General features: G+C 38.2%; 1 protein-coding gene across 1 annotated transcript in view; it reads right to left on the bottom strand.

Annotated features, from left to right (window-relative positions):
- Positions 1-389: 389 nt before the first annotated feature.
- Positions 390-22,449, bottom strand: part of MAEL (maelstrom spermatogenic transposon silencer) — a 32,361-nt gene continuing 10,301 nt past the window's right edge. Inside the window, exons 4-9 of the mRNA XM_036076739.2 lie at positions 21,676-21,730; positions 21,415-21,556; positions 4,354-4,416; positions 3,470-3,602; positions 1,513-1,588; positions 390-977 (exon numbers count right to left, since the gene is read on the bottom strand). Of these exons, the coding sequence (XP_035932632.2) occupies positions 790-977; positions 1,513-1,588; positions 3,470-3,602; positions 4,354-4,416; positions 21,415-21,556; positions 21,676-21,730 (657 nt within the window). The 3' untranslated portion in view covers positions 390-789. The remainder of the gene's footprint in view (positions 978-1,512; positions 1,589-3,469; positions 3,603-4,353; positions 4,417-21,414; positions 21,557-21,675; positions 21,731-22,449) is intronic.

Here is a 22,449-nt window from a genome sequence, read left to right as displayed (position 1 = left end):
GAGATCATGACCTAAGCCAAAATCAAGAGTCAGATGCAACCAACTGAGCCACCCAGGTGCCCTTCTGTCATGCTGATTTTGAAGAAAGATATGTATTCAAAGCTTGGATATAAGATTTTTTTTAAATCTGCTAGTAGAACATGTAATATAAACTTACATTGTGTGAGTTCTTTCTTATTAAAAGATCTGATACCAAAAATAGATGAAAAAGAAGTAGAAGACAGTGCCATATATGAGAAACAGTCTTTGGACTTAGTTAACAGTTTCTCCTAAATATGACCTGAATCTCTGAGCTTGTGTGTGTGCGTAAAATGGAGGTAATCTCCTTCCTCAGAGTGGTTATAAGGATTTCACAAGATGATATATATATCCATAAAGTAGGTAATCAATAAGGTTCCAACATTTCATAATGGGAAGAAAGATTAACACCATTTAAAAAGCCTTTCCTAACAGATATTCATTACCTTTATTGTAGAGGGAAAGATTATCAAAATATTCCCAAAAGCACAACTCTGAAATGCCAGTTTTATTCTTAAAGGACTCAAAACTTTAATGGTGTTTACATCATACAGTCAGGAAGTAGAACCACCCCTCAAAAAAGAAAAAAAAGCAAAAATGCCAAGATCTTCTCCAACCACAATTATTTTTACTATGAAACAGAATTTCCTTACAAATTAAGTAGTTTTTACAGTGGTGACATTTATCATTGATGTGATCTGTTTAATATGACTGTAGTCAGAAGGGAAGTTGGGCCTGTTATTTTTCCAGAAATTGAAAAAAGTACCATCATTAAGATAAGGAAGAGAAAGATTTGTATCCATCTTTCTGGGACATGTAAGGTGAGAGTGCAGTCTCACAGTTGGAGAATTTGTGGATATTGCTGGAGGAATTGGAGATGCTCTCTAGCAAGCGAGTAATCCCTCTTCCCCGAACACTGCTGTTTTGGCCAGAAATTCTCACCCCAGATGGATAGTCACCTAAGGATATTGGAAATACAAGAAGAGAAATGTAGCAATTTTATGGTTTTATTATATAGAGATCCCTTGATTGACTCTTATCCCACTGTAGACGTTTCATGAATAGGACAGAAATTCTTAGTAAAGGAAAACAGATGCTCAGAGTAAAGGCAAAAGGCTGAACAAGAATATTTTTGTTTTCAGCCCCAGAAACCTTAATTGAAGTTCTTCAGGCACCACTTGAAATTTCATGTCCCTAGGTTTTAAATTTTCCTATCTGCCCAAAGACATCACAAAACTATAAAACTATAGCTGCTACAAGAATAACAGGCTTTATTTTAAATGCCTTGAACAAAAGTCTGGAGGCTAAGTTAAATTATATTAAAGTGATACAAAAGTGTACATATCCAAATTGTTTAAGGTGCTAATAATGCCAAATTAAACTCTCAATTCAACAAGATCCTATATCTTAAAGCTAATTTAGAGCATCTGTTTAAATACCATACCATACGCTATACTTGCTAAGGTACATTCTCAGGAAATAGAAGGTGCTTACCAGTGGGTGTGTTTGGTCTTTGTTCCTGATTAGAAGGGCTGAAATGAGAAAATCCTGGACTCTCAACCCTCAGCTTCTATAAGTAACAAAGAAAAATACAAGGGAAAGTTTTATTTCTTATCAATTATTGGACCATCTGCTTCAATTTCAAATTATTCTTTGTAAAATACCAACTAACACCCATTTATCCAACATCTAATCAACTTTTGAAGAGTACTGCTGTACAGGGAAGCAGAAGGTAGTGTTTGGAGGGGAATTACAGGGTCAAGAGAGGGTTATTTTTAAAGATGAGATTATAGCATGTTTCCTGATAAGAAGGATTCAGAACTGAGAGAAACCCTGATGATGCAAGAAAGAGAAGTAAATTGTTGGGAGACATATCTTTGAGCAGGTAAGAGAATAAGATCTAAAACATAAACAGAAGGATTGGTTTTAGCAGGAGCACAGACAGTTCATGCATTAAAACAGGAGTAAGGGCGTCTGGGTGGCTCAGTTGGTTAAGCGACTGCCTTCAGCTCAGGTCACGATCCTGGAGTCCCTGGATCGAGTCCCGCATCGGGCTCCCTGCTCGGCGAGGAGCCTGCTTCTCCCTCTAACCCTCCCTCCTCTCATGTACTTTCTCTCTCTCTCTCATTCTCGCTCTCTCAAATAAATAAATAAATCTTAAAAAAAAAAAAAAAGAAAGAAAAACCAGGAGTAAAAACAGAGTACATGGTAGGTGTGGTGGTAGGAATATGTAGAAAATCTCTTCTGACTGCTTCTATTTTCTCAGAGATTTGGAGGCAAGGGCATCAGGTATGTCAAACGAGGATTGAAGTAACCCTAGGAGACTGGGAGAAATGGACAACTGACAGTGTTCCACCAAGGGCTCACCAAAGTTGGTAGCGATATTTAATAAAAACAGTCAGTATAGACAGTTTCTTTTCAGCCTCATTTAGCTTCATGAGTATAGGAATAGAGTACGTGAAGAGTTAGATTTAATCAGGGTTAGTGTTTGTCAACCAACTATTGATTATATCAGTAGTTTATTCTACTTTGGGGGTTTCCTTTTCATTGTTTTATGAACTATTTTTAAAGAACAACATTTATTTATTATCCACTATGTTCCAATGCAGGGCTCTTGGCATTTTCATATACAGTTGCATTTAATCCTACAACTACTAGCCCTTATTACTGTTCTTGTACAGATAAGGAATCAGCACAGAAAGTTCAAATAACTTGCATAAAGTCACACAGCCTGTATGGAGCAGGCCTGAAATCCAATTCAGGAATTCGAACTCCAGAGTCTATACTCTTAGCTGCTACATTGTTAGTAGTATATAAAGGCCTACTAGTAAATAAATTGCAAAGAGGGAAGAAAGGCGGTAGGGAAATTAGGTACCTTTTAATCAAATTCTGAATCAGGTCTTATACATTTTTGAAGTAAATATTTTCAATATTTACATTATCTACATTCATATTTTAATTTTTGGAATGAATTTTGGAGATGATTTGTATAAAGACTAATTGTTAATGTTAATTTTCTTAAAACTTTATTAAATATAGTAGAAAAATACACCAGGAGGGAAAAAAGATTTATGCAACTGGGTCCAACTGGATTAAGAAGTGTTTGACATTCCAGGGGTGCCTGGGTGGCTTCAGTCAGTTGAGCAGCCAGCTGACTCTTGATTTCAGCTCAAGATCTGAGAGTCCTGGGATGGAGGCCTGTCCACCCTGGTCTGGCTCTGAGCGCAGCAGGGAGTCTGCTCCCTCTCTTTCTGTCCCTCCCCCTGCAAGCTCTTTCTCGCAAATAAATAAATAAATATTTTTTAAAAAGTGTTTGACATTCCATAAAGGATTTAAAAAAAAATGTTTTAGAAAAAAGAGAGAACCAAAGTCCCGATCTTCAGCTACTATTGACCAGGACCGCACTGAGTAGCACATATAAAGTGATCAGTAGCTCCTAAAAGTCAGTTACCTGGTAACGCCCTGCATCCAATACAACCATTTTGGGTGTCACACTATTGCTGGCCTCATAATCCTGAAGTGGTACATGAGTCTCTGTGAGCTGGATTCCAAAGAGAGTGGCCAGAGAGTTACTGATGCAGTACCTTTAAAAGGAAATAAGAAAAGCTCATTATCAGAATCTGATCTAATTCATTCTAAAATGATTCATATTTTAAAAATTTCTAATATAAAGAGAAAGCATGTAAGATCTACTGTCCTAAACTGGGGAAAAAAGAAATTTAGAGATTTGGAGAAGAAATGGGAATGGGTAGCAATACATATCATAAACTGGTCATTAATGGTAAGCAATACTCCGATTACCAGATAAAATTTCAGGTTCATTATAAGGGAATAGGATTAAGAGTAAAGATTACCAGAATTCTCCAATGTTTAAGGCAGGCAAAGGGCAGCAACAGAAATTAGGCTACAACTTTATAAACACTTTTTTATCCTCAGAACCAACTGTAACCAGCCATGTAAAGGGACCACCAGAGCACCCAAAGATCCAAGGCTCCAGGTGCTTTCACTATAAAATGAGAAAAGTATCTCTATTTTTTGAGCACTTTAGCAAGGAAATGCTGTTGCTAATGATATTAGGGAATTTCATGTCCTACAAGGAAAATTTTCAGTAAGTGCTTCTGAAGGTTCACCCAAATTACTCAGGTGGTAACTATACTAAGTATGACATGGACAGAATAATAAAAGGAACATGAAGTTTAAAAAAAAACCCAAAACACCAAACCCCTGTCTTAGAAGAGAATTATGGAAATAGAGGTGAAAAGCAACAGCAAGCAAAATGGCAAAGAACTCAATGCAGAATACAGCATTACGAAGAAATGCCTTTCTCCAACTTACGCAATTTTCTTGCAAACAGCTAAAGCACAGAAGAGAATATCGTTTTCTTCATGCCACTTGCACCTGTACAAAAGACAGGACTTTAATATCCTTAATGGCAATAGCACTGCTTAAAGATTTTTATATGCCAGATTTCTAACTTACCAAGTTAAAATCATTTAAGAAAAACTGACACTATTACTCAAAGATTAAGGTTTTTCATTTAACAAACAAAAAATAGATTTTTAAAAAAGGTTTGTTTAAAAATGTTATCTCCTCTGATGCAAATTCATGATGCTATGCAAACCATACATAACCGTAACAGGTAAATTCTACCTTGAAATAAAATAAGTGTTACAGAGACGCATTAATGACTGGTTAATGTGCAGTTGTTCGACAACTGTTTACTAAGTGCATACTATTTACCAGGTATTGTTCTTGGCACTAGGGACATAGTATTGAATGAAACATGGGCTCTTGGGCGTGGAGCCTAGTTTAAAAAAAAAGGGGGATGGGGGAGGGGGAGGGAGGAGAAAGAAGAAGAAAAAGAATGAAACACAGAAACTCTTACCCACACAAAACTTACTTTCTAGTAAGGAAGACAGATCAAAAAAGATGTAGGCATAATACACAGTAAATTAGATAAAAACAAGTTCTAAGGAGGAAAAAAATATAAAGACGAGAAAGATGATATGAAATGTTGGAGAGGTGACATTTTAGAAAAGGCAGCCAGGAGAGGGACCACTGAGAAGCTGTTTGAGTGGGGACCTTAGAAGGTTAATAATTGAGAGGAACTGCCGAACAGCATATTTTTACAATGAAAGCCACTATATACCTGTATCTTTTCACTGAGCACAGTCTACTGAGACTCAGAACAGTACTACCTGCATACTAGCAAGAATTATTTAAAAATTACAAACATGCTAAACACTAAGTGTAAAAAAATCAGTTAATTACACTTGTTATTTAACTGAATGGAAGACTACACCTAAATATAAGATCAAGAATTTCTCCCACTGCTTTTCTAAAAAGTGATTCAGTAAATAGGACTCATAAAACTCTAACTCTAAAATGAAGGCTTAGGTTGAAACTAAGCCTATGTTCTTACATATGCATAGAATCAAATATTTAAATTTCCAGTTAGTTTTGCTCCTTTTCCAGAACTTAAACCCCAAGTTTAGTACCTCATATACACATTTCCACTGCAGATCATATTTGAAATAAAAGCAACTGAAAAACCAACAATGTATTCCAGGATTAAAAACAAACCCAAGAACAAACCTATAGAAATCTGATCCCAGGGAAAAATACTTCCAAACCTACAGTTACACTGTTAAAAATGACATTGTTTTCATCTGTTTTTACTTAAGTTTTTATTTAAATTCCAATTAGTTAACATACAGTGTAATATCAGTTTGGGGTGTACAATTTAGGGATTAAAAACTTACATACATCACCCTGCACTCACCACAAGTGCACTCCTTAATCCCCATCACCTGTTTTCCCCATCCCTCCAACCCCCTCCCCCTGGTAACCATCAGTTTGTTCTCTATAGTTGAGAGTCTGTTTCTTGGTTTGCCTCTCTCTTTTTCCCTCCCACAATCATTTGTTTCTTAAATTCCACATATGATGAATCATATGGTATTGGTCTTTCTCTGACATTTCTTCTTGATTCTCTTCCCCAAAATCATCCCACCAATCCCCCTAAAAATAGGAGTGTATTTTCTAGTAAAGAAAAATTCACTCTAAAAATCTGTCAAAAATCAGAATTGCTTTGTACACTTTGTTAAGCTATTAATATTCACTTTGCAGCCTCAAATCTAGCCCTAGCTTTGACACATCTTATATGGGCTTCTTTTATGAAATTTCACTCTAAAGTCATAAGGTCACAAGTGAGTCGGGTCTTTTGGGTAAATCCGTCCAACACTATCTCATTCACTCAAATGATGTGTCGCATAAAGGCCTTGACACTCCTCTTTTCTTATCTCAAAAGGTCTCAATGATCTCCTTTCCTCCTATTTCAGGATTACGATCCCTCCTTCTTTTCAAGGATAACCCAGCCTTTCCCTTGCTCAGAACCATGATCACCCGACAGGTACAGAGGTTCTGTACTCTAGTCAAATGGAGTCACTAGCTTCTCTTCAACAGTTTCTGTGCTTTCAGTCCTTTGAGTCACTGTTCAGGCCCTTTTCTCCTCTTGGAAGTCCTCCTTTCAACCTAAATCTCTGCTCATAGAAATTCTATTCATCTTTTTAGGAGAACCATTTACCCCATAAAGTATTTCATATATTTTTAGCCCTTACACTCAAGTGATTTCTCCCTGATGTATCATAATCTTTTGAAACACTTTTATGAATTATCAGAAATTATCATATACAACTCCAGTGTCTTTATTGCCCTTGTCAGACAGGAGGCACTGAGGGCTAGGACAATCATGCTACTCTTTCCCATATTTCCCACAAAACCTAGTCTCAAGCCTTATGTACAAGAGCTACCCAATACTGGTTAAAAATAAAAAACTCGATAAATTGGGCTAAGAAAAAACAATTCTAAAGTGACATCAAAATATAAAACTGCACCCCTTAAAACTACAATTCTGGGGCTTCTGGTTTAAAATGCATAAATTTATCTCCTCTTGCTCCCATGACTCTACCAAATGACAGTCAAAGAATAAAAACAGTAGCAGTCCACAATAAAGGGAAAACAGAAAGAGGCCTCCATGGAAGAGAATTTAACATGTGTGGGATACAGAAAGTAAATGAGGGCATAGTAACCAAGGAGGCTAGATAAAGGAAGTCACAGCCTTCAGTCCTCACAGACCCAGCTGCACAGAAGGAGATCTGCCTACCAGAAGTCAAAAGAGGCTCTGAACCCATGCACATGTCCCTGGCCAGAGAGCAGAGGTAAGACAGGAAGCTGAACTTCTTCTGAACAAAGAATGGTCAAGTTCCCTGACCCTGTACAAAGAAGTAAACTGCTCTTAGGAGAATCAGGCAGCGAGAATGGGTGCTGGTACCTTAAGGCAAAGCCCACAATATTGTGGCATTTAGGATTCTGCCTCAGCTTAACATCTAGTTCCCTCATCTTCTTACCCTACAGTAAAGCCCAACTAGTTGATAATCCCCAATGAATACAGAGCATTTACTCAGCTTTGCAGCCCAATTTCTAAACATGAACACAACCAAGGACAATCAGACATTCAAAGAAAGCATGCAACACAAGACAGGAACAGAACTCACAACCCCAAAGAATGAGACAATCCAGAGAACAAAAGCAAACAAACATCCTTGCCCCACCAACAAGTACCCCAATGAAATGTGAAATTATTGCATCTATGATCCTACTTTTCTTCCTCAGATCTTTAACCCAAATCAACACTGATGATGGCTATGACAATACGTAACATGATAGTAACTGCAGGCTGAGAGGTACTGAGACCTCCAAAAGTCAGCCGCTGCCCAGTTTTAAAATGTCAGACCTTGTTAGGGCTCTGTGCTGGGTCCTCTTCTCTTTTTGCCCTCTGCCAAAGTGACCTCATCAATATGCTGTAAGATCCATTAAAGCAGAAGACTGGTCTCTCTTCACTGTATTTTCAGTGCCCAGAACAGTGCCTGGCACATAGTAAAATGAATGCTAGCATTATCCAAACCTCTCCACTGAGTTCTAGACCAGGACCACCAGCTGCCTGCTTGTTATTTCTAGATCTTACCTCACCAGGGCCTCAAAACATTCTAAACTTGCTCCTCTCTCTGTTCCCCATCTATAAACCGAAGCATGGTCTTTATTTCTTTTCAATCTCCCTTCCTGTATCCAGTCCATCAGCAAGGTCTACTGGTTTTTACCCAGATGAAATCTACTTATTCCTCTCCATTTCTACTGTCACCCCTCTCCAAGCCATTTCTTGTCTAGACTAGAGAAATAGTCTAATAGTTATAGACTGTACTTCCTTGTTTGCCCCTTTTCAATATATCCCTTAAAAACTCAGGAGATCTTTTAGAAACCTAATCAAATTCTGTTAATTCCGTTTGATAAAATTCCTTCCCGTACTCCCTAAATACAGAGAACTGACGGTTGCCAAAGGGGAAGTAGAAGGGGGAGAAATGGGGAATAATTCCTTCCTGCAGCTAAGAAAGCTTATGGTATTTATGGTCCTTGCTTATTTCTTTAACCTCACCTTGTGTATTCTCCCCTTTGCTCACTACCTTCCAGTCACACTGACTTAACAATTTCCAGTAAACACCAAGCTTTCACCTCCAGGCTTTTGCACCTCTCTGCCCAGGATGCTCTCTCTTCCTTCCATTTTTCACATGGCTACATCGCTCTCTTGCTTCAGATCTCAGTTTTAATGTTACATCCTCAAAAAAAAAAAGTCTTCTTGAATATTCTAGAAAGTAGTCTATCTTTCTACACACTTTGCTTAAAGAGGAACAGTATCTTGTTGATTTCCTTCTTAGCACTGATCACAAGCTAAAATTACCATTTTGTTATTTACTGAAAGTTTCACTTTCCCATTAAAATGTTAGCTTCAGGGCGCCTAGGTGGCTCAGTGGTTAAGCGACCGCCTTGGGCAGAGGTCATGATCCTGGAGTCCCAGGATCTAGTCCCGCATTGGGCTCCCTGCTTGGTGGGGAGTCTGCTTCTCCCTCTGACCCTACCCCTCCCGTGCACGCTCTCTCTCACTCTCTTTCTCTCAAATAAAATCTAAAAAAACTTTTAAAAAACATTAGCTTCATGAGGGCAGAGACCACACTAATCTTGTTCACCACTGTACCTGCAGCACAGTGCCTGGGACAGAGGAGATGCTCAATAAATACTGGCTGATTAAATAAAAGCTGCCTTGTTTCATCCATCAGTCATACACAGTGAATTAATTCAAAGACAATTATGACAAGAAACAAGGAGAATGGCAGATTTGTAAGAGTTATAAATATTCTAGCCTTCAAAATACCAGGATAGTCATCAATAGCCTGTTTAATTTCTGATACTCACTTTGTCTAACTGTTCTCAATTTCACCAATACCTACCCATTTCTCCTAAAGCTAGAGACAAAAATTACAAACTTTAATGTAAAAGCAGAAGTTTAAGAGAAGTGTTTGAAATGAGCCCCATCTGCTTATATTAACAGATTCCAACAATAGTTTCTGTTGGCTACTAAGCCCAATCTCCCTTCTAAAATGCTATATATTGGAATCTTACATTAGGAAGCTCAGAAGAAGGCAGATCCATCCTGTTCAAAGCTATTTATTACCAAAGTGCTTACAGTACTATGTAATAGTTTCATCATAAACAAAACCCATGGCACAGCCCTCAATGTCTTACACCAAGGCTACACTTGTTGCAGCCTGTACTTCCCAACTGAGCTCAACACTATTTTTTCAATTTTAAAACTTTTTTTTTTTTTCACATTTTAACTGAAGTTGGAATGCATCTTACAATTGAAGGTATTTTACAATTGCTATTGGTCAGTCTAGAATTAGTTGCATTGCCTGAACATGTACAAATTTGCTTGTTCTTGATGATAAACAACTATAACTCATTTTAGTCAATAAACCATTTGAAGATTATTTGAGAAAGTATTGGTTTGTCTCTGAACAACTTCTGCTGATACCATCTGATAAGATCAAGAAAGAACCAGCATCAAAACTCACAGAAAAGGTGTTTGTCAGTGGCAAAAAAGTATTTTAATAGATTGGCATATAAATACATATAACCGTTAGTAGGATTCATTCTAATTCAGATCATTCACTTTCTTTGTAGAATACTTACTCAGTCTATTCTCTTTCTTTTTTCTCCTAGTAATCATACATTTTATCCCTCCCCTAAAATATTTTTCATTTTTTTAAGTATAGTTGACACACAATGTTACATTAGTGTTAGGTGTACAACGTACTAATTCTACAAGTCTATACATTACACTATACTGACAAAAGTAGCCACCATCTGTCATCATACAACACTATTACCATACCATTGACTATATTCTCTATGCTATACTTTTTTCTTTTTAAAGATTTTATTTATTTGAGAAGCATGTGCACACACAAGCAGGGGAAGCAGGAAAAGGAGAAGCAGACTCCCTGCTGAGCAGGGAGCCCAACACGCGGCTCGATCCCAGGACCCTGGGATCATGACCTGAGCCGAAGGTAGATAGATGCTTAACCAACTGAGCCACCCAGGCGCCCCTATACTTTTCATCCCCAAAACTTACTCATTCCATAACTGGAAGCCTGTACCTCCTACTCCCCTTCACCCATCTTGCCCATTCCCCCACCCTCCCCTCTGGCAACCATCAGTTTGTTCTCTGTATTTATGAGCCTGTTTCTGCTTTTGTTTTTTAGATTTCACACATAAGTGGAATCCTATGGTATTTGTCTTTCTCTGACCTAATTCACTTAGCATAACACCCTCTAGGTCCATCCATGCTTTGCAAATGGCAAGATCTCATTCTTTTTTTATGGCTGAGTAATATCCTTGTGTGTGTGTATACACATATATATAACATCTTTTTTATCCATTCATCTATGGATGGACATCTGGGTTGTTTCCATATCTTGGCTATTGTAAATAATGCAATAAACACAGGGGTGTATATCTTTTCCAATTAAGTGTTTTCATTTTCCTTGGATAAATACCCAGTAATGGAATTACTGGATTATATGGTATTTCTATTTTTAATTTTCTGAGCAACCTCCATACTGTTTTCCACAGTGGCTGCACCAATTTACATTCCTACCAAAAATATACGAGGGAAAAAAACCTCTTGATTTCCAGTGGAGTGACTTCTCAAGTTCACACCTGAGCCTTTATATGGGGAGTGGAGTCCACCAAACACTGGGGGAGAGACAGAGGGGAAATAGAGAGCCTAAGATTAAATTATAATTATTACACAATGAGAAGATATGTAAATATTCAGAATCTTGACAGATCAGAGGACTGACCACAGCAAAGAGACTTAAAAGTACCTGTGAGGCTCTAGGAGGTAGTCTGGAAGGGAGGGAGGGAGGGAGGGAGAAGAGTCATTTAGAAACTGTGTGGAGGGGGAAAAAAGCAAAGAGGAAAGGGGAAAAATTTAGGATTTTTCAGGACAAAAGAAAACAAAGAAAAATGGGAAGCCCCACAACCACATCCCTGCCACCCCGAAAGTATTCAAAGAAACCAGTTTGCTATACTGACAGAAGAGGGAGCACTTGAACTATGAATCTCAAACCTCCCCAAACCACCAGCCCTGTCCAAGAAATACAAAGGAACAACATACCTTCATCTACAGAAAGCTACCACAAGAAAACTGAAAATGAGACTCAAAACACTCTAGCTGATAACTCTTACCCTTACCTTCTTCCCCTCTCCTGCCAAAAAACCATGAAGGGAAAACTGTAACATAACACTCTGTTGAATTAAATATCCTCAAACAAGAATTTTAAGATATGAAAACATGCCCTGAATGAGAAATTTCAAAACTAAGAACAGAAATAAAAAGAAATAAAGAGTTGACAAAACTCTGGAAGGAAATAAAAATTACATCAGAAAAGAACTAAATTACATACACATGCTGGACTCCCTTCAGAAGAGAAATTAAATAGAAGAGAACTAATATTAAACTACCATCAAAGACAAATCTCCAGAAATAAGACCTGATTTTGCATACTGAAAGGGCTCACCAAGCAGATGAGAAGATGGATCTGCAATAATACATTCAGAGAAATATACTAATAAAACTATTAGACTTTAAATATGAAAAAATATTCTTAAGGTCTCCAGGCAAAAAGATCAACTTAGAAAGGCCAAGAGAATTAAATGAACAAGCTTCTCAAAAGCAACACACAAAGACATACAAAAAAATACAGCTGTATTTTCTAGAAACTCAAGGAAATACAGGTCAAATAAAAAGTTTTCATAAGGCAAGAACACAGGGACTACTGGTTCCTAAGAGCCCTAATCAATCTACCAGATCAAGATTCAGCAAATTTTTTTTCTGTAAAGGCACCAAATACCACAGTAACCAGCTTAAAACTACAGAAGATGTAATGAAACATAGAAACACGATAGTAACAGGAAACTTTTAATACACCATTCTCAACACATGACAGATCGAGTAGATATAACTCAAGCAATTAAGACAATTTTTTTTTTAATAACTGGAAGTTTGTAGCTCTTAGTCTCCTTCACTTATTTAGCCTATCCCCTCACCCACCTTCCCTTTGGCAACTACCAGTTTGTCCTCTGTAGTTAAGAGTCTGTCTGGTTTTTTATTTGTCTGTTTTGGTTTTTAGTGTCCACATATACGTGAAATCATGGTATTGATGTCTTTCTCTGACCTATTTCACTCAGCATAATACCCTCTAGGTCTATCCATGTTGCCATAAATGGTAAGATTTCATTCTTTTTTATGGCTAAGTAATATTCCAGTGTGTGTGTGTGCGCGCGTGTGTGCGCACGCGCATGCACGCAGTGCACATGTGTATTGTGTATACCAATCTTCTTAATCCATTCATTTATCAATGGACACTTGGGTTGCTTCCATACCTTAGCTATTATTCCAAATGTGTATTTAAGGATGCATGTATCTTTTCGAATTAGTGTTTTCATTTTCTTTGGGGAGATATCCAGTAATGGAATTAACTGGATCTTATGGTATTTTTATTTTTTAATTTTTTGAGGAACCTCCATACTGTTTTCCACAGTGGTTGCACCAGTTTACATTCCCACAAGTAGTGCACGAGGGCTGTTCCCTTTTCTCCAACCCCTGTCTTTCTTAAGAGATGAAACAACTTAAACAACTCAAAGTAGATCTCATGGATAATAAATACACCCTAATAATAAATATTCTTCTCACACACCCACAGAACATTCACAAAAATTGATTTATATATTAAGTTAGCAAAAAACTGCATAAAGTAGAAATATTATGAACAAAACTGATCACAGTGCAAAGACACCAGAATTTACTAACCAAACTAGAAAGGCCTTTACATCTGGATATTTAAAAGCCTTATATTAACTTGTGGGTTAAAACTACAGAATTTTTTTTAAATGACAAAATACTGTATATGTCAATCTAGGATAAATAAATAAAATCTTTAAAAAAAATTAGAAAATTAATGAAGTCTGAGCCCCCAAAATAGAAAAAGAACCACAGTACCAAGAAAATAAAAGCAGAAATTAATGAGGTAGAGAATAAAAAAAAATCTACATCTAATAAAATCCTGTTGTTTTGGAAAAAAAAAATAGACAATACACTAGCTTCATTTAAAGAAAAAAAGCACAAATATACAAGAATAACCACTGAAACAGAAGGAATTTTAAAAGTTATAAGAGACTAACTTTGCAGACTTTTAAACAAATTTGGAAACATATAAAATGTACAATCTCCTAGAGAAATACAGATTACCAATATTGATCCCGTTAAAGTTAGAAAGCCTAATCAAACTGATTTTCATAGAAGAAACAGATAAAAGTTATCAAAGAACTGCCCCACAAAAATTGGCCCAGTCCCAGATATACACAACTTGTGTAAGAAAATTTTAAGTCTTTAAAGACCCAAAAGTAGATTTGAGAAATGGAAAGACATCTCTTGTCTTTAGATAGAATTCAACATTATAAACATTTCAGTTCTCCCCAAGTTAATTTATAAACTTAATGCAATCCAAGGAGTTTTATGGAGCTGGATTGAAGTGAAGTGATACTTCTGAATATACGTTTTTGTTTAAAAACATTAAAAAGGTAAGAGAATCAACAAGGATGGGAAAAAACAGAAATGGAATAAAACAAGCAAATGGACTGAACTATATTTCAAAGGAATAATTTAACCACACTGAAGAAGGGGGAAGAACCAACCCAAATAACTTTTGAACAAAGTATTTTGACTATATGCCTTCAGATTAAAAAACAACTGAAAGCAAATTATGAACTATTAATTTTTTTTTACAGGGTATCACTTAATTCTCTAACAATTGATTTTTAATTAATGTATTTTAGGACTAAACAAGAATACTGAGTGCCAGGTTTTTCACTCAGAAAAGGGAAATACAAAAATAGAAAAATGGAAAACTGGAAAACAGTAGGTGTTGAACTGGAATTATAGGTAATTAGTATGAACTCATGGTGAGACAGACATAAAAATGTGTGTGGAGGGAGTGCCTGGGTGGCTTAATCGTTAAGCGTCTGCCTTTGGCCCCAGTCATGATCCCAGGGTCCTAGGATCGAGCCCCGCATCGGGCTCCCTGCTCTGTAGGAAGCCTGCTTCTCCCTCTTCTACTCCCCGTGCTTGTGTTCCCTCTCTCGCTGTGTCTGTCAAATAAATAAAATCTTTAAAAAAAAAAATGTGTGTGGAGACTGTGTATATATGTAGCTCTCTCCACCAAGGGGAACTAGAATCACTAATGCTCTAGCAGGAATGAGCACACCTAACACCCACATCCTATCTCCTAAATACTGTCCTCCATTTAAAGGAACCAGGGCTCCATGGAGAAATGGGTAATCCAAAGCTGAAGCAGGGAAAGCACAAGGATGAGCCTGGAACATATTAAGCCAGAAAGCAAAGAAGCATTCAGAGAATGATGAAGAAATGTCAAAAGGACACAGAAACCACTGCTTTGAAGGGACTCCCACTGACCATAAACATCAGTCAAACTGAGCATAAAAAATAAGTTGATAGTAACAGATTATAGGCCATTAAAAAAAATAGGAATCCATGAGGCCATACTCATTATTTTTTAAAAATAAAAGCTCTCGGGGTGCCTGGGTGGCTCAGTCGTTAAGCGTCTGCCTTTGGCTCAGGTCATGATCCCAGGGTCCTGGGATCGAGCCCCGCATCGGGCTTCCTGCTCTGCGGGAAGCCTGCTTCTCCCTCTCCCACTCCCCCTGCTTGTGTTCCCTCTCTCGCTGTGTCTCTCTCTGTCAAATAAATAAATCTTAAAAAAATAAAAAAAAATAAAAATAAAAATAAAAGCTCTCTTGGGGTGCCTGAGTGGCTCAGTCGGTTGAGCAGCTGACTCTTGGTTTCGGCTCAGGTCATGATCTCAGAGTCCTAGGATCAAGCCTTGTGCTGGGCTTCCTGCTCAAAGGGGAGTCTGCTTGAGGATTTTCTCTCCCCCGCCCCCACGACTCTCTCTCTAAATAAATAAATCTTAAAAAAATAAAAGTAAAGCTCTTCCTTACAGTAGAATGTCAACTAATAAACATAAAGGGAACAACTGGATTAGAAAAATCACCAGTCCATAAATATAATAATTACTGATTCAGGCAAAAGCCATCAATGGATGTGAAAATTAAGAGGCAGACTGAAGTTTGAGAATATCTACCAAACCTCAAAATATTCCCTATAAAATATTAATCACAAGGTGAAAACCAGTAACTTTTCAAAGGAGAAATCTGGGAGGCACCATCTTAAGTGATCAAAGTTATCATCAGTAATGGAACAAAAGGACTTCATATGCATCCAATAGGACACACTGAAGAGAAGACACATAACGTCCGTGGTACTCCTGCCAAAAATATATAAACTCAAACTAATCATGAAGAAATACAGGCAAACTAAAACTAAGAAACATTCTATAAAGTAACCGGCCTGTACTCTTCAAAAATGTCAAGATCATGAAAGTCAAAGTAAGTCATTTGCAAATATCTTCTCCCATTCTGAAGGCTGCCTTCTAGTTTTGACTTTTTTCCTTTGCTGTGCAGGAGCTTTTTATGTTGATGACATCCCAGTAGTTTATTTTTGCTTTTGTTGCCTTTGCCTCAGGAGATATATCTAGTAAGAAGCTACTACAGCTGATGTCAAAGAGGTTACTGCTTGTGTTCTCTAGAATTTTGATGGTTTCAGGTCTCACATTTAGGTCTTTCATCCATTTTGAATTTATTTTTGTGTATGGTGTAATAAAGTGGTCCAGTTTCATTCTTTTGCATGTTGCTGTCCAGTTTCCCAACACCATTTGTATATTTATAAAGACCTGATAAAACTGAACACCCAAAAAACAATCCAGTTAAAAGGTGAGCAGAAGACATGAACAGACATTTCTCCAAAGAAGACATACAGCTGGCTAACAAACACATGAAAAGATGCTCAATATCAAAACTACAATGGACATCACCTCACACCAGTCAGAATGGCTAAAATTAACATAGGAAACAACAGGTGTTGGTGAGAATGCGGAGAAAGGGAACCCTCATACACTATTCGTGGGAATGCAAACCGGTGTAGCCATTCTGAAGAACAGTATGGAGGTTCCTCAGAAAGTTGAAAATAGAGCTACCCTACAATCCAGCAATTGCACTACTAGGTATTTACCCAAAGGATACAAAAATACTGATTTTGGGGCACGTGGGTGGCTCAGTCGGTTAAGTGTCTGCCTTCAGCTCAGGTCATGATCACAGGATCCTGGGATCGAGCCCCGTGTCAGGCTCCCTGCTCAGTGGGGAGTCTGCTTCTCCCTCTCCCTCTGTCTGCTGCTCCCCCTGCTTGTGCTCTCTGTCAAATAAATAAAATCTTTAAAAAAAATACTGATTCGAAGGGATACATGCACCCCAATGTTTATAGCAGCATTATCAACAATATCCAAACTACGGAAAGAGCCCAGATGTCCATGAACTGATGAATGGATAAAGGAGATGTGGTGTATGTGTCAGCCATAAAAAGAATGAAATCTTAGAGGAGGGGGGCAAGGTGGTGGCAGAGTAGGGGACCTCGTTTCATCTGGTCCCTCGAATTTAGCTGGATATCTATCAAACCATTCTGAACACACACAAATTCAACCTGACATGCAAGAAGATTTATCTGGACCTCCACGAGCAGAAAAATGACTACTTTTTGCAAGGTAGGAGGTACAGAACCTTGAATCTTCAGGGGAAATATCGAGGATAAATGAAGAGGGGAGGGAGCCTCCATAAGCCAGCCACTGGAAAGTGATATAACACCGGAGCAAAAAATCAGGCCCCCTGGAAATCTGCTCTAGTGAGAGGCACCCCTTCTGAAAAGGGCATAGGGGATGAATAAAGCAGCATTCTAGGGGGATCATTGTGGTCTCAGGATTCCAGGAGACTCACAAAGAACAGGTGAGCCCGAACCGATAAAGTGCCCAAGCAGTGGAGTGGGGAGACTGGTTGTGGTCAGTGAGCCCAGAGGGGACTCTCAGCTCCGGACACCATAAACTGTAAGCTGCACTGGTAAGGAGATCGCCCTCTGCCTGACCACCCTGAAAAGGACTAGAAGGTGCGGGCTGTTTAACATCCTAGGGGAGATATAAAACAGCTTGTGCCCAAGACAGGGCAACAGCTCTCAGGGCGGTGTGGCCCACGAAAGGACACTGGGGCAGCACCCAGCATGACTAGGGAGCTGCAGAAGAGGGTGCATGCATGAGCCCATGACCGCTAGCAGTTGTGGAGTCACAAAGCGCAGAGATGCTCCCGGGTCCCCGTGACTCCCCTGGGAAAGGTGTGGCAGGCATGAAATGCACAAGTCTGTGGAGCTTGATACATGCAGAAGTAGAGACGGTTTGACCTGGATGGGGTAGGGACAGTGACATTGCGGCTGTGGGCCAGAGATTCCCGCACGGCCATATTTGTTCCAACCCTCTAAAGAGAAGTGGCAAGCCACCAGGGAACAAAAGCCACATAGCCAACCAGCTCACATTAAGCGCATCCCCCTGACAAGAGGTGGGGCAACTCCACGCAGGCAAAGAGGCCTGAGAAGCCAAGCAGCAGGCCCCTCTCCCAGAAGACAGACGAAGAACAGGTGAAAGATAAGCTTACTTCCCAGAGGACTGTAAAACTCCAGCACCAGGGGAAAATAATATAGGGAGCTCCAGGTGTTCCCTCACTACTCCTTTATAGTTCAGGCTAAAATTTTCTTTTTTTTTTTTTTTTACCCTGTTCCTGTTTCAAACAGATTATTTCCCAACCTATGTTTTTAAGTCACTTAACTTTTATTTTTTTCACATCTATGTTTTATAGATTTATACCCAATACTGGCCCATTTTTCACTCTATTCAATTTTATCTTGATACATACATACATACATACACACATACACACACACACATAAGTTCTGATTTCTTTGCAATTTGGGGATATAGTGTCTTCTAACATACAGACCAAAAATCAATCAGGAACAGGCAGATCACCCTGCTTTGTCCACCCTGAGAGATGATAATCTCTCTCCCCGCTCCCCCCTTTTATTTTCCTTTCTTTTTTGTTGTTTTGGATCATCTTGGCCTTGGTTGCATCTGTGGTAGCTTTTGACCACTTCGGATTTTTTTCTAAGGTGCATCTTGCTTGGGTCACGGTTGATACTTTGGACTCTGTTCATTCACTCAACCATCCCTCAACAGAATGACTAGGAGGAAGAACTCCCAACAAAGAAAAGAACCAGAGACAATGTCCTCTGCCACAGAACTTGCTTATATGGATATAAGCAAGATGTCAGAGATAGAATTCAGGATAGCAATTATGAAATCAATAGCTAGGCTTGAAAAAAGCATAAGTGACAACATAGAATCTCTACGGGCAGAAATGAGATCTAACCAGGCCGAACTTAAAAATGCTCTGCATGCGATGCAGTCTAAACTGGATACTATAACAGCTAGGGTAAATTAGGCAGAAGAATGAATCAGTGATCTAGAAGATAAGCTGATATAAAGGAAGGAAGTCGAGGAAGACAGGGATAGGCAGCTAGGAGCCCATGAAAATAGACTTAGAGAGATCAAGGACACCGTGAAACATTCCAATGTCAGAATTACTGCGATCCCCGAGGGGGTGGAGAGAGAAAGAGGACTAGAAGGTATATTTGAGCAAATCATAGCTGAGAACTTCCCTAATCTGGAGAAGGATAAAAGCATTCATGTCCAAGAGGCAGAGAGGACCCCTCCAAAAATCAAAAATAGATCAACACCCCAACATATAGTGAAACTTGCAAATCTTAGAGACAAGGAAGCTATCCTGAGAGCAGCTGGGGGAAGAGATTTCTTACGTATGGAGGGAGGAGCATCAGAATAACATCAGACCTATCCACAGAGACCTGGCAAGCGAGAAAGGGCTGGCAAGACATATTCAGGGTACTAAATGAGAAGAACATGCAGCCAAGAATACTTTGTCCAGCAAGGCTGTCATTCAGAATGGATGGAGAGATAAAGAGCTTCCAGGACCGGCAAAAAATGAAAGAGTATGTGACCACCAAGCTAGTCCTGCAAGAAATATTAAGGGGGATTCTATAAAAGAAGAAAGACCCCAAAAGTAATATAGACCAGATATTAACAGAGACAATCTATAGAAACAGGGACTTTACAGGCAATACAATGGCACTAAATTCATATCTGTCAATAGTTATTCTCAATGTGAATGGACTGAATGCTCTTATCAAAAGACACAGGGTTTCAGATTGGATAAAAAAGCAGGACCCGTCCATATGCTGTCTACAAGAGACTCATTTTGAACCTAAAGACACCTCCATATTGAAAGTGAGGGGATGGAGAACCATTTATCATGCCAACGGACCTCAAAAGAAAGCTGGGGTAGCAATTCTCATATCAGACGAATTAGATTTTAAACCAAAGACTGTAGTAAGAGATGTAGAGGGATACTCTATCATACTTAAAGGGTCTACCCAACAAGAAAATCTAACAATTGTAAATATCTATGCCCCCAACATGGAAGCAGCCAACTACATAAACCAACTAATAACCAAAATAAAGAATCATACTGATAATAATACATTAATAGGAGACTTCAACACTCCACTGAGAGCAATGGACAGATCATCTGAGCAGATCATCAGCAAAGAAGCAAGAGCTTTGAAGGACACATTGGACCAGATGGACCTCATAGATATTTACACAGAACATTCCATCCGAACACAACAGAATACTCATTCTTCTCAAGTGCCCATGGAACTTTCTCCAGAATAGACCACATACTGGGTTACAAATCAGGTCTCAATCTATACCAAAAGATTGGGATTCTTCCCTGCATTATTTTCAGACCACAATGCTTTGAAACTGGAACTCAACCACAAGGAAAAATTTGGAAGGAACACAAACACTTGGATGTTAAAAAGCATCCTGCTAAAGAATGAATAGGTCAACCAGGAAATTAAAGAGGAACTTAAAACAATTCATGCAAACCAATGAAAATGAAAACACATCAGTTCAGAACCTATGGGATACTGCAAAGGCAGTCCTTAGAGGGAAGTACATAGCCATCCAAGTCTCTCGCAAAAAATTAGAAAAATCCCAACTGTACAAGCTAACCTTACACCTAAAGGAGCTGGAGAAAGAACAGCAAATAAAGCCTAAACCAAGCAGGAGAAGAGAAATAATAAAGATTAGAGCAGAAATCAATGAAACAGAAACTAGAAGAACAGTAGAACAGATCAACGAAACCAGAAGCTGGTTCTTGGAAAGAATTAGTAAGATCAATAAACCCCTAGCCAGACTTATAAAAAGGAAAAGAGAAAGGACCCAAATTAATAAAATCTTGAATGAAAGAGGAGAAATCACAACCAATACCAAGGAAATAGAGACAATTATTAGATCTTATTACCAGCAGCTATATGGCAACAAACCAGGCAATCTGGAAGAAATGGATGCATTCCTGGACACTTATAAACTACCAAGATTGAAACAGGAAGAAACAGACAATCTGAACAGACCCATAACCAGCAAGGAAATTGAAACCGTAATCAAAAACCTCCCAAAAAAATAAGAGTCCAGGGCCAGATGGCTTCCCAAGGAGAATTCTACCAAACATAAACATGAAATTATTTCAAAATAAAAAATACTTTCAATTTATTTCACTTACGTATTTCTTATATGTAAGTCTAAGAATCCTATGTAATAAAACGTCTGTTTAAATAAATATATTCTTTCATCAGTACAAAAACTCTAAGTGATAAAGCACCATGTCAGTTATTTGGTAGTGTGTTTTGTTTCTAGTTGTAGACAGAATGACAATCAATGGAATCTTATTATTCAAAGAAATAATAATTCCAAAGTTTCATAGGAAAATACTGCCTGTTGATGAGAAAGGAAAAATTAATCCTGCCATATTTTCTCAGTTCAAAAAGTCATAATCACTATCACAAAATCACCATACCTTGTGTTGCTAGAATAATCCCACATGGCCACATCTAGGAGGCTCCGAACCCAGGTTTTAGAGGGCTCCTTAAGAAACTTTTGCTGGTAGATCCCCACTACAAGATCTTCTACAGTGAGAAGTTCTAGATGTTGCCTGATTTCTTCCATAGGTAAACAGAAAAAGACAAACAATTACTGAATTTAGGCACACAGAACATGTATACCAAAATGGAAATAGAGCTATTATAATGCACTTCAACAGTGACCTAGTTTTACTTACCTGATGCCTTTGCCATATGCTTCAAACACCAGTTGACTCTGGCTCTGTCATCAGACTGGAGAAGGGAAAAAAATTACTTTTATTTTCTCCTACATTGAGTTAATTTTAATCAATTGCTGTCCTTTCAAACTGGGGAGGTGGGGGTGGCAGGAAGGGAAAGACTAAAGAGTTTGTGACAACTAAATGAGAACCATAAAAAAGAGCAACATGTATTTTAAAAGACTACTGCTTTTAATAACCAGTTACATTTATAAAGCAATGTTAACAGACTCTCTGAAGAGCAAGGGAAATCTAGGGTAGGCACATGAAAAAACCAATGTTCAGAAAAAGATAAGGTAATCTGTTCATGGTTACACTAAAATAGTTAAGGTTAAAACCCAGTTCTTCAACTACTAGCTAAAAGAATTTAGACAAAATAAAGAATAAAGGCTCTCTAAAGATTACAAAAGAGGGTCAAGAGATTGCTACAAAAACAGTTCTGAATAAACAGTAATCTTACTTAGAAGGACGGGTGTGTACAGATTAGAACACCCTTTCTTCAGAGTAAAAAGATACTGAGAAGATATTTCAGCAGGAGAAACTAAAAACATGAGATCAAAGTAGAAATACATTCAGCTTTTGCAGTCTTCAGAATCCCTATAAAACCACAGGAATTATTATACCTAATCACATTCAAAACAATTCACAATGAACACGTTTTAACACACACAGCTAACATACAAGCAAACTTACTTTCTTTGGATATCTTTCATGGATCTTTCAGTATCTAAGTGG

The sequence above is a fragment of the Halichoerus grypus genome, chromosome 7 (assembly GCF_964656455.1).
Source record: "Halichoerus grypus chromosome 7, mHalGry1.hap1.1, whole genome shotgun sequence".
Classification (NCBI taxonomy): domain Eukaryota; kingdom Metazoa; phylum Chordata; class Mammalia; order Carnivora; family Phocidae; genus Halichoerus; species Halichoerus grypus.
The sequence above is the reverse complement of the archived record's forward strand: the minus strand, read 5'-3'. Positions and strand labels throughout refer to the sequence as shown.